Source organism: Anoplophora glabripennis, unplaced genomic scaffold, assembly GCF_000390285.2.
Source record: "Anoplophora glabripennis isolate ALB-LARVAE unplaced genomic scaffold, Agla_2.0 scaffold154, whole genome shotgun sequence".
In the NCBI taxonomy this organism is placed as follows: Eukaryota; Metazoa; Arthropoda; class Insecta; order Coleoptera; family Cerambycidae; genus Anoplophora; species Anoplophora glabripennis.
Genome location: NW_019416346.1, coordinates 1 through 12,240, shown reverse-complemented (window position 1 = coordinate 12,240; position 12,240 = coordinate 1). Strand labels below are relative to the sequence as shown.

At 33.4% G+C, this 12,240-nt stretch overlaps 2 protein-coding genes across 3 annotated transcripts in view; one reads left to right on the top strand and one right to left on the bottom strand.

Moving 5' to 3' along the window:
- The window catches only part of LOC108903769 (alanine--tRNA ligase, cytoplasmic), a 13,635-nt gene extending 6,205 nt beyond the window's left edge, over nt 1-7,430 (top strand). The window contains exons 4-5 of one of the 2 annotated variants that reach the window (XM_018706059.1): nt 2,255-2,505; nt 5,760-7,430. In XM_018706059.1, coding sequence (XP_018561575.1) covers nt 2,255-2,505; nt 5,760-7,301 — 1,793 coding nt within the window. In that variant the 3' untranslated portion in view covers nt 7,302-7,430. The remainder of the gene's footprint in view (nt 1-2,254; nt 2,506-5,759) is intronic. The other variant, XM_018706058.1, reaches the window with a different exon arrangement.
- A 3,152-nt stretch (nt 7,431-10,582) lies between these two features.
- LOC108903766 (mitochondrial ribosome-associated GTPase 2) lies at nt 10,583-12,030 on the bottom strand. The gene is made up of 4 exons (XM_018706054.1): nt 11,837-12,030; nt 11,302-11,787; nt 11,109-11,247; nt 10,583-10,979 (listed from the first exon to the last, which is right to left on the bottom strand). Exons 1-4 carry the CDS (start codon nt 11,951-11,953, stop codon nt 10,591-10,593), a joined length of 1,131 nt encoding a protein of 376 aa, XP_018561570.1. The 5' UTR covers nt 11,954-12,030; the 3' UTR covers nt 10,583-10,590.
- Between the last annotated feature and the right edge of the window lie 210 nt (nt 12,031-12,240).

Below are 12,240 nucleotides of genomic sequence, written 5' to 3'. Positions count from 1 at the left end.
TCATCTCAGTATAATACAAGAAATTTAAATCTAATGTACCCATATCACAGACTAACTCTAACAGAAAAGAATGCACATTACATGTGTATTAAATTATTCAATTGTTTACCAGCGTCACTTAAACAGATACAGAGTGTAAATTTATTCAAAAAACATATTAAACAATTTTTGTTAAATATTGAGCCCTACAATGTAACTGAATATTTGGAACACTGTTTAAACTAACTTAGGGAAACTGTTGTGACACCATTTCGCTCTTACATTGTCATTGTAAATGTTAATGTTTTTACGAATTAAAGATTATTATTATTATTATTATTATTATTATTATTATTATCGGAGCGATCGACAGCTCCCATGTATTCATTATAGTCCAGAATGCAATGAGGTTTCTTTTTTCCTCCCCAGTATCCTAATCAATTTTACCAGTACTGCTAACTTCGCTATTATGCATTGTAGTCAGCATGAATACCTCATGCTTGTCTTTCCATTTCAAAGCTAGAAGCTTGTTTGAAGACATGAATTGCGTTTCTCCACGATCCAAAACGCATTCAAGGTCTGGCATTCCTTTCCTATTCTTTTTAACAGTCCCACATGCGTTAGTTTTTTGCTGGTGTAAATGTACAAAAAGGTGAGGACTTACATACCAGTTGTCCAGAAATAATGAATGACCATTCCCAAGAAAAGGTTTCATTAGTGATAAGACGACTCTACCAGATATTCCCGCTTTGTTGAGAAGATCATCTTCTATATCATCAAGATCGGTATACTTTCCTGTATAAATTATAAAATCTAAGATGTATCCGGTTTCACAGTCACATATGAGGAAAAATTTAATACCAAACCTGTGCCTCTTCGATGGTATATACTGTTTAAAAAATATTCTACCCTTGAATAAAACTAAGCTCTCGTCTATACACAGATTTTTGAAGGGATAGAAAGTTTCTGCCATTTGTTTTTTTAAATGATCAACAATTTTTCGGTTTTTCCATAATTTATCATCTTGGGGCGCCTCCTTCCTGTTGTCAACAAAATGAAGACTACGGAGAAGAAGAAGAAACCGGTCCCTGGACATAATTTGGTGAAACATGGGTGTAGATATCTTAATATTATTGGTCCAATAAGAATTAATGGAATGTTTCTTGACTTGTGACATAAGTAAGTTGATTGCAATAAAGCTGTATATTTCATCGAAATCTGTATCCTTCCATCGATGCAGTCTGGATGTATCGGGAATATCTCGAGAAGATATAGAGGCAAAATATAGGTTAGTTTGTTCAGCAATATACTGAACAATGTCTTCGCCAAAGAATCTTTGAAAACATTCTAGTTCAATGCTATTTTTATCAAGGCCACTTTCTGGAGAACAACCCGAATTGTCAAATTTAAATTTGTGTATTTCCGGCTTTAAATCTTTTCCACTCCAAACAAAATCACTTGTTGCTTTCTTAGCTTTACCTCTAGCTCTTTTTTTACTGCTAGTAGGAATATCGGAATGGGAATCCTGGTCAGAAAAATCGGAGGTCTCTGATGATTCAGGAGCCGCATACGTAGGTTCTGGTGTGGCCGTATCATCCTCGTCTATCCATCCGCCATCTGACTCATCTGATATATTTTCAACGGATTCATCATCACTATTGGCTAAAATCGCCTCCAGTTCTTGATCAGTATAATATTTTTTCTTATTATAACGCGGCATAATTGTCACTACACCGACAAGCACCGACAAGTAACTGTAGCAAAACCCTTAGAGTATGGTAGACTCCTCTTGCTTTAGTTGCGTTGCATTGCCGAAAGTGCCGAGATCACCCGCCGCCTTACTACGTATCAATAAAGTAAGTACAGCCCACTTGTGAGGGTGTGAGACTCTAAACGTATTTATACGTCTGGAGCAGTTAATATTTAAAATATATATTTTTTTTATGGCTACAAGATGTCGTCTCTGATGCTAATAATATGATATTCATATATTGTCAGATTTTAAATTTACTCTAAACTATTTAAAAAATCTGGCGTTTATAAACGTCCGGAGCAGTTACGGGATTTGCGTCTATATATGTCTCGAGCAGCTTAAGGGTTAAAACAGAATTATGGTTGCAAAGTTGGTTAACCGAAAAAATATTCCGTTTGTATTAACTTATTCATTTATTCATTTATCAGTCAGCAGGTTGGTCCTATCGGGGTCAAATAATCGAGGTTCTACTGTAATATTTATTTTTTTTTAACTGTGATAAAATGAAATGAATTATTTTAGGCATTATTGACACTATTAATGAGGAAGAGGAGCAGTTCCTAAAAACGTTGTCTAGAGGAAGGAATCTACTGAATAGAACCATATCCAAGCTCGGGGACAATAATACTCTTCCTGGAGATGTTGCATGGAGGTTGTATGACACTTACGGTTTTCCCGTTGACCTTACAACTCTTATGGCAGAGGAGAAAGGTCTTGCTGTTGATATGAATGCTTATGAAGACGCCAAAAAACAGGCACAACTGTTGTCTCAGGTAAAATATGTTTGTTATTAAAAGTTTATCTCTTTAACCCCTCTTTGTCAAAAAAAATAAGGAAAATATCCTATAAATATGTGTTTCTAAATGCTTCCATTTCGAAATGTTGGGTGTTGAAATTTGAAAGAAAAAATCACATTTTGGAAAATATCTCGCAAGGCATTTTAGATAGTGATAAGACTCATCTAATTAAAAGGGGAAGTTCACATAATTCAGATATAAATGTGTCAACTACTCGTCGTGATCCTAATTATCAAGCTCACCAACTCGATGCCATATTTTAGAAATTTGTTGTAACTCCTAGTTGTATTTTTAATAAAAAAGATCTGTTCTATTTTTATCCTGAAAATGGACTGTTTTCAAGTTATCGCTTTTTAACTTAACGTTACCATTATCACGTGTTTACACAAACTTGAAATAATTCTAGTTATGTGAAAAGAATTCATGATTTTTTAGATTTTTTTTTAGAAGTAGCAACAATCTCAGAATAAAAGTACAAAACTTCTGATAATTTTTTTTGTACACTTCATAACTACATCGTATACAAAGTGATTCAGTCATAATATCATTAATTTTAACTATGTATTCTGAAGGCCTAACAAAGACAAAAAATCGAAAAAAAAATTTTTTTCCTGACCTTTTAAAAAATAAGCAAATTACTCCTTAAGTTCTGTTAACTTGCCGTCCTACTTCATAATAAGGAACGAGCCGGCTGGCGGAGTACACAGCGTTCGAACACTGAAGTGAAACAGCTAATTCCCTAGCCGTCTTAAAATTTGTGATTGGTTTTAAAATCAAAGTGCAGTGGATCGTTTTATTAACAAAGTGCTATGGATGGATGAGTGTCGTTTTAGCCGTACTGGCATTTTAAATAGGTAGATACCATACTACTCTTTGAAAGCAATAAGTCATAAAATAAGATATATGTACTACAAACTGAATAATTAACTGAACATAATACTAAAAATTCATATTCAATTATAAAATGTAGTGAAAATGTTAACAATATAAAAAATATTAAAGTGTGTAACCTTACATTAGAAAACAATTATTATCCTTTATACATTTGTTTTTATTAAAAAATAAATAATACTTGTTTAAAAATGTAAAAAAATATCTTATTAATTCTTGTGTTAAAAAAGCATTAAAAGCTAGGTTAATGACCGAATGTTATGGTAGGTCAAGATTCACTTTCTAAAAAGGGGTTTAAATGATTTGAAAATATTTTTTTAGCGTAATTATGCATTTTAAAATTTTTTTTATTCACGTATTCATATGCTACTAATTTTTCCCTATCTTCCCTTAAAATTAATGACATTATAACTGAATCACCCTGTATATAATTGTATTTTTAGAATAAAACCTTTTTATGACCTTTTTTTAAGGAATAATTCAAGAGTAATTTTAGGTCGACTAAATTTCTTAGTCACAATATTGTAAGCATAAAACAAATAATGACTTGAAAATGGTTCTTTTTTCAAATAAAGTGAAAGGGACCTGTTTTTTAGAAATACTTTTGGAATTTACAAGTGATCAAGTTTTCAGAATACCTAGTGCTGTTGAATTTATGGAGTCCTTAGTGATAGTGATTTCTTGTAACTCCACGAATGGCAGCAAGTATTTACCTATAATTCATAATTCAATAAGTTGTAGGTCCCAGTCCCATCGTTCTGTGTTTACAGTTGCACCTTTTTCTCTTAATATTTTGCAAAGAATCTCCCATCTCATTTTTTTTTTCACAATATTATAGACCTCAGCTGTTTTTTAACACAGTTTTTCCGATATTTAAAAAATGCAGCAAGTCAACATCACTAGTAAAATTCTTCCCAAGTTATTGTAAAAAATCCAAGGAAGCACTCGCAAAAATCATAGAAGATCTAAAGACAGAAATTAGTATAACAGCAGCCTCATTAAATTTTTCTTAGTTATTGCAATCCTGCCAATGATTTTTTGTTAATAAACAGTTAATTTTAAAGAAAAAAGTGAGAAAGTTAAAAGTTTTATAATAAATCAGGTTATTTGATAGCAAAAAATAACTTCAGGCATGCTTATGTCAATCCCCTCCTAGAAGTAGAAATGTTGCTCCTTTTAACAACTAAATTATTCCATATATTTTATAAAATAATCTTTATTGAAAGCGGTTAGTTTTGTCGTTGAGGTGGATTGCTATACAGGTTCGGAAAGTCCCCATGGTACATCGGCCGTTACGTGAGAAAAAACTAGTTTTCAAAACTTACGCCTTATGACTGAATATTTTATAAACACAAGAACTTTTTTAAATCAAGCTAATCGCTAGAGTTTGTTTCATAATATTTATATTGGGTGTTTCATGATGAATATTTTAACAACAAAGTAAAAAAAGTTTTGAGTTAATATTTGAGGGTATATTGGGTGATCCATGACTTTTCATTTAAAACTCATTTCCGCTACAGCTTTTCTATTTGTGTCAGAATTCCAAAATTCCAGGATATAATTGGGGAAATTTTCATTCCTTTGCGGGCCACTGAGAATGTCGCTGTATATTTTTTTTGCTATTTCATATAGCATATTGAAGCATAAACCAGTGACAAAAACCTTTCATTTGATTTATTTATCATTCTTTCCTCAACTGCTAAATTGACAACGAAATTCTGCTAACATAAAATTTAAAAATTCTAGAATCCTAACGAGAAAAATTTTATTTACTTGTACAGAGCTGATTCGTTTACAATGAACAATGACAAACCGTAGCATTTACGCTCGAGATAATGCTATCGCTGATTAGTTGAATAAAACTCATGAAAAATTACACCAATCACAGCTGGCGAAACAGAATGTTGTGTTTTACTGTAATCATGATCGTACTGTTTTAATAATTTTTAATATTATTGAAATTTAATTGCCACCGTAAAGGATATAAAATTACTATTCCAAACAAAATTACTGGTCGCATGGCTTATAATCATTTATAAAGGCTCTGCAGCTACTGCATCATCTACAATCGACAAAATTTGTTTACAGATATTGAGAATTGTTAAGTAAACTAACAATTATTTTCATTCTTTTTAAGAAAAATGAGAAAAAAAACTTTAAATGCTTTATTCTCTTAATAGAATCACATAATATTCTTTAGGACTTTTTTTAGTAACAAATTAATAAAACTTTTTTCATACTATTCAAAATTTGTTATTTACATGCTATTTAAAATTAAATGAATTTTCTTCACACTTCTCTGTGCGAAACATGTCAATTTAATTACCCCTTGCTTATAGGGCAAAGGAAGTGGTGTAGCTGATACCATTAATCTTGATGTTCATGCCATTACTGAGCTACAAGGGAAAGGAGTACCGCCAACAGATGATTCTTATAAATATAATTATGAATCTACCGATAAAGTAGACTCTGACTATACGTTTAAACCGTGTGAGGCAACGGTTATTGCTCTAAGGTACAACAAACAATTTGTGGACGAAGTTCGGACAGGGCAAGAGTGTGGTGTCCTACTCGATAAGACCAACTTTTACGCTGAACAAGGAGGGCAAATATACGACACGGGATATTTTATAAAAGTAGGGGACGAGAGTGTGGAATTTTCTATAAAAAATGTACAAGTTAGAGGTGGTTATGTAATACATATCGGCAGTTTGGAAGGAACTTTACGAAAAGGCGATCAAGTTAGTTTATATGTCGATACATCGAGGAGGAGGTTAATTATGAGCAATCACACTGGAACGCACGTTTTAAATTATGCTCTTAGGAAAGTTCTGGGAACCGAAGCCGATCAGAGAGGATCTCTAGTAGCACCAGATAGATTACGTTTCGATTTTACTAATAAAGGAGCGCTCACCAGTGAACAAGTGAAAAATACCGAACTTAGTTCGAAAGGTATGATTTCTAAAAATGAACCAGTGTATGCTAAAGAAGCCAACTTAGCTGTGGCAAAAACAGTTCGAGGTCTCCGAGCTGTTTTTGAGGAAACTTATCCTGATCCCGTAAGGATAGTTTCAATTGGTATACCTGTAGAACAATTAGAGTCGGATCCTTTTGGACCAGCTGGCGATAACACTTCTATTGAATTTTGTGGAGGTACTCACGTTCAGTATTCTGGACATATTGGAGATTTCGTCATTGCTAGCGAAGAAGCTATTGCAAAAGGAATAAGAAGAATAGTTGCTTTAACAGGACCCGAGGCCACCAAAGCATTGAAGAAAACTGAACTGCTAGAAAAGAGGTTGAATGAAATAAAAACTGTTATAGAATTGGATAAGGAAGGAGCAAAATCTAAAGAAAACGTGAAGAAAATCGTCGAACTTACTGATGAAGTATCGCAAGCAGTTATACCTTACTGGAAGAAGGAAGAAATCAGAAATACTTTAAAAAATCTTAAGAAAACCTTGGATGATAAGGATCGAGCTGCCAAGGCTGCTATCGCAAATCAAGTTGTGGAACAAATAAAAGAATTTGTGAAGGAAAATCCTAATTTGCCTATTTTAGTGAAAGAGCTTAAAGCTTTCAATAACACAAAAGCTCTAGATACAGCATTAAAGCAGGTTCGTAGTTTAAGTCCAAACACTTCAGCATTGTTTATAACAGTAGATCAAGATTCCAATAAAGTGTTTTGCTTATCATCGGTTCCAAAAGATGCTATAGGAAAAGGGTTGAAAGCTAACGAATGGGTTCAGGAAGTTGCGAAAAAACTGGGTGGGAAAGGAGGTGGAAAACCTGATTCTGCCCAGGCTTCTGGCAGTAACTCAGTGTACATCACCGATATCTTGTCTTTAGCAAAGAAGTTTGCAGAATCCAAGCTTTCTTAAGTTATAACTATGTTAATGTCTGAATTCTGCATTTGCCATTGCATTTTAGTATATCTCCAAGTATAAAAGGGTTAATGGTTAAATTATTTTATAAGTAATTTCCTTTTTAATAAAGATTTTTACCATTAATGTTCTGATTATATTATTATTCCTATTACTATTTCCAGTAAGTCAAATTGATCCGATCAATAGTTGAACAATTTTGAGAATAGTCATCTGTTTAGACTTCTTAATTTTTAGAGATATATCTGAGTACTGTTTCAGAGTTTCTTCTGAAGAAGGGAGTAATACAATCTGTCAAAAAAAGTTTCTGAAATTTGTCAATATAGACCAGGCGGGATCTGCTTTGGTGTAGATGTTTTATACAGGGTGTCCCAAAATTCATGCAACAAAATTTGGTCACAGATTCTTAAGACAAATTTAGGGGACCGGTATTTTTTATTTTTGCCAAGTGGCCCCCTCTTTCGGAGTTACAGCCTCCTGAAATCCGCCCCCAAATAGAATATTTTTTTTTACGTCTCGGAACCCTGTTGTAGGAGTCACTAAGGTTTTCGTGGGGCCCCTTGTCTTTAGAGCCAAAAAAAATTTGGTCGCATATTTAAATTTCTTAAAAATTATAAGTCCACTGTCCACTAGAAAGCCATTAAATTTAGAAACTTTTTGTCTCTTTATACTTTTTCGTAAAACACAATGTTTTTGAGAAAAATGTCAAAATGTGATCGAATGCAAATCGTGATTCACCATTTTCCTCAAAAATATTGCGTTTTACGAACCAAATATCAAGAGACAAATAGTTTCTATATTCAATAGCTTTCTAGCTAATAATTTAAAAAAAAATCAAATTTGCGACCACATTTTTCTGGTTCCAAAGACAAGGGGGCCCACGAAAAAGTGTCTTAAGGGGGTTTCTCGCCAAAAAGCGTAGCACTGTGAGATTCCACGTCATAAAATCCATGTGTACCAAATTTAGTGATTCTCGTGCAACATGGTTGAGATACAAAAAAGACGTCTTAGGGGCAGATTTCAGGGGGCTGTAACTCCGAAAGAGGGGGTCAGTTGGCAAAAAGAAAAAATACTCTTCCCCTAAATTTGTCTAAAGAATCTATGACCAAATTTTGTTGCATGAATTTCGGGACACCCTGTATAGCTAATTTTTGCTTTAATGGCTCCAAAATGATATAACAGAACATAATTTCACTATGCGCGTGCTTAAAACGTGCTAAACTTATTATTAAACAAATAGTGAAAAAATTGGAAAAAATTCAATTTTTTTCTCCTTTTTTCAACAGTTAAAAAACTATTAATTTTAGAGAAAAATTGAAGAGGAAAAAAAGATTCGTAATTAAATTTTATACAAGATATACCTATTTTGAAATAAAAAATACAACATAATTATTGCAAACATAGCAAAAACAACAACAGTGTTGTATTGACCGTTGCTAGGCGGTTGCCAGGAAAACTGCACGATTTTTTTAACAAGCTGTGCCATTTTTTTACCGTACGTTATAGGAATCTTACTTTGATCGCAGACGGTGTGTTTTTAAGTATTTACAGTAGTGGTCGTAGGTAAAAACAATATATTCAATTAATCAACAAATTTTATTTTGTCTCCAAAATAGGCTCCATCTGAAGCAATACACTTTTTCCAGTGAGTTGTCAAAGCATCTTTTTAAGGCATATTGCAGTGTGGACTTCAACTTCAGTGATTTTTCTTTTATGACTTCTTGAAACGTATTTCATGAAATGGTAATTTAAGTTTGGGAAAGAAGAAAAAGTCAGCAGAAACTAAGATTCAGTGGTTGCTCAATGACATTCGTTGAGTGTTTGATAAAAAATTCATTCACAATTATCGCTTTGTGTGATGGTGCATTATCGTGATGCAAAATTCAATTATCCTTTCATAAATCTGCTCTTTTGCGGCAGATATTCTCTCTAAGATGCTTGTAACGTCCAGATGTTCTTTGTGGACTGTTTCTCCATCTGGAAGGAGTCTGGAGAATTCTGTATAGACAACACCACAACAGTCAAAGAAAACAATCAATATTACTTCGATTTTTGATTGACGTGTTTTTTTTTATTTTGGCTAATTAGAAAAGTGCCATTCCAAAGCTTATTGGCTCATTTGCATGACAAACTCGCAAACCCATATCTTGTCACCCGCTACGATGCTCTGCATGAATGTAAAATCCGAATTAGCTTGTTGAAGCATGTCTTCAGCAACATGCTTACAATGCTCTTTTTGAAGAAAATTCAGCTCCTTTGGAACCAGACGATTTGCGACAGTTTCATACCCAAAACATCAACTAAACTGGTGCGAACTGATTGGTGAGATATGTTTAGTTCATATGCTAGCTCTCTCAAACTATAATGACAGTTTCCTTCACTTTATCGACGATTTCTTCAGTTGATGTGTTGAAGGATGACCAAAATGTAGTAAATCATCAACCACTTCTGGATCATGCGTTTGAATGTTTTGTACCATTCGTATGCTTGCGTTTTTGATGAAACTGAATTATTGTACATGTTGCTCAACATTTTCAACGATTTAGCACAAGAAATTCCGTTGGCAGCACAAAATTTTAGGTAAACTCTTTGTTCAATTACATTATCCATAGTAAAAATTGGGGAACACACTTTAGGTGAACTAATAAAATTAGCAGTTGTATTTTGATAGAATGTATATCTCTAGAAATGTAAGAATTCCAAACTGACCACGCAGTGAATTCAACCGAGTCTACAAACCATATACCTCCTCAAATTGGATTTACACAAAAAAAAATTGTTACTAAAACGACTCTAGGGCACAGACCTAGAAGCACACGCAGTAGCACCAACTCTATAAAACCAGTGACATCTTAAATGTCCTCAAAGGCGACTAAAAATACTAACAGTGAAATGTTCGGAAATATTTGATGTGACGATTTACAGAGGTCGCTACGGAACATCTCAGGGGACCACTGTCATATGAGGAGCAGTTCCATCCCTATAAACCTTAGAATCCACAATATGAACTGATTCAACATCAAGGGTTCTGATATTGGGTCCACCCTGCAGAGTATAGCATGAGAACAAGGGCAAGTCAAAACTAAGGCAGTGTGTTGTAAATCTGTAACTGACTGTGACCAGGTACGAGTCATGAAAGCCTTAAAAGCACTGATTAATAAATTGGCCACTAGTAATCTTTTTTAATTTTTCATTTCTATGTATGTTTGTTTATACATATATTCAAGCCACTGTCAACTTTTTATTTGTAAATATTTGTAAGAAAGAAAAAGGAAAAATATACTAATCAATCTTTATTACTGTTTTCTTGATCTTCTAATTCCCTATTTTTATCATACAATATTCTAATTTCTCTTAAAAGTGTACTTATGTTGGTACCTAATTTAGCGCTTACAGGTATAACGGGCAAATTAACATTTTCTTTCAATTTGTCCACATTTTCTTCGCTTTCAGGAATATCTATTTTATTTGCTATAACTAACTGTGGTCGCTCTTTAAGGTTTTTGTTAAATTGCATCAGCTCGTTTTGGAGTACACTGACGGCTTCCCAAGGTTCAGGTAGAGAGGCATCAACGATATATAAAAGTGCCATACATCTTTCGGCATGCTGTAAAAATTGTATACCTAAACCTTTATTTTTGTGTGAATCAGGTATTAGCCCAGGAAGATCAGCCACTATAACAAAACATGAAATAGATTTTATTTATAACAGATAAATTTAAAAGATTATATAATGATACAGCTGTTGATTTTGCATACATTTTCATTGTTGCCACAATATAAATGGCATTTAAGAGTTTTTACCTGCTATTTGCTCATAATCATCATATTGAACCATCCCTACATACGGCTTCAATGTTGTAAATGGGTATGGTGCTACCTTTGGTCTTGCTCTTGATATAGCCCTGAGCAAAGTACTTTTTCCGGCATTTGGATATCCTAGCTAAAATTTTTTTATATAATAAATAATCATTAATCAAACCATTATTTTCAGTACCAATCCAATATGTGCCATGGTTCTTATTTCAATACTATACTCAAAATCTTCACCAAATGCTCCATATTCACAAATTTTTGGTGCTTGCTCAGTGTCTGTTATAAAAAAATGGTTTCCTTTACCACCTGCACCTCCTCTAGCTGCAAGAAACATTAACCCTTCATGAGATAGATCGCCTATAACTTTACCTTGAGCATTTTTTACTATTGTACCAACTGGCACTTTAATTATATTATGATTAGCATTTTTGCCATGGCAGTCTTTATTAGACCCTTTTTCACCATTTAAACCTTTTGCTATTGTAGGGACATGATTCAAATCGTAGATGTCATTTGATGCTTGGAAAATAACATGACCACCATTCCCTCCATCGCCACCATCAGGTCCAGCTAATTCATTGCTCCATAGCGATAAAAACGAGATACATCCATCTCCTCCTGATCCTCCTATTACACGAAGACGTTTAAAGTCTACAAAGTGTTGTACCTATTTCAGTTAACTTAATTTTAATATCTATTTCTTCTATTTTACTCACTGTGTTACTGCTAGATCTTGGTTTTTTGCTTCTAAGTGGCTGAGCAATATTTTGTGAATAATTACAAATGCTCTTCAATAATTTAGGACTCAGTTTTATTTTTAAACTATTAAACATTTTCTATTTTACCATAGACCTAGTAAAGGTCTATGCCGTTTACAAAACAAAAAAAAGGTTATGTTAAATGAATGAGGTTAACTCTCAAATTTTCAACGGTAACATCACTGACATCTTGTGTTGAAAAGATAAAGTTATATATACACCAAAGATACAGAATGTTGAAGGACTATACATTTCTAGCGTTCTAGAGATAAAGTGGTCCCTGAAAGATTATTTCTCCTACACAATTGGTGTGCAAGTTCAGTTCCTAGCGGGCAGCCGACCAGAGCACACGTGTTTTGTGA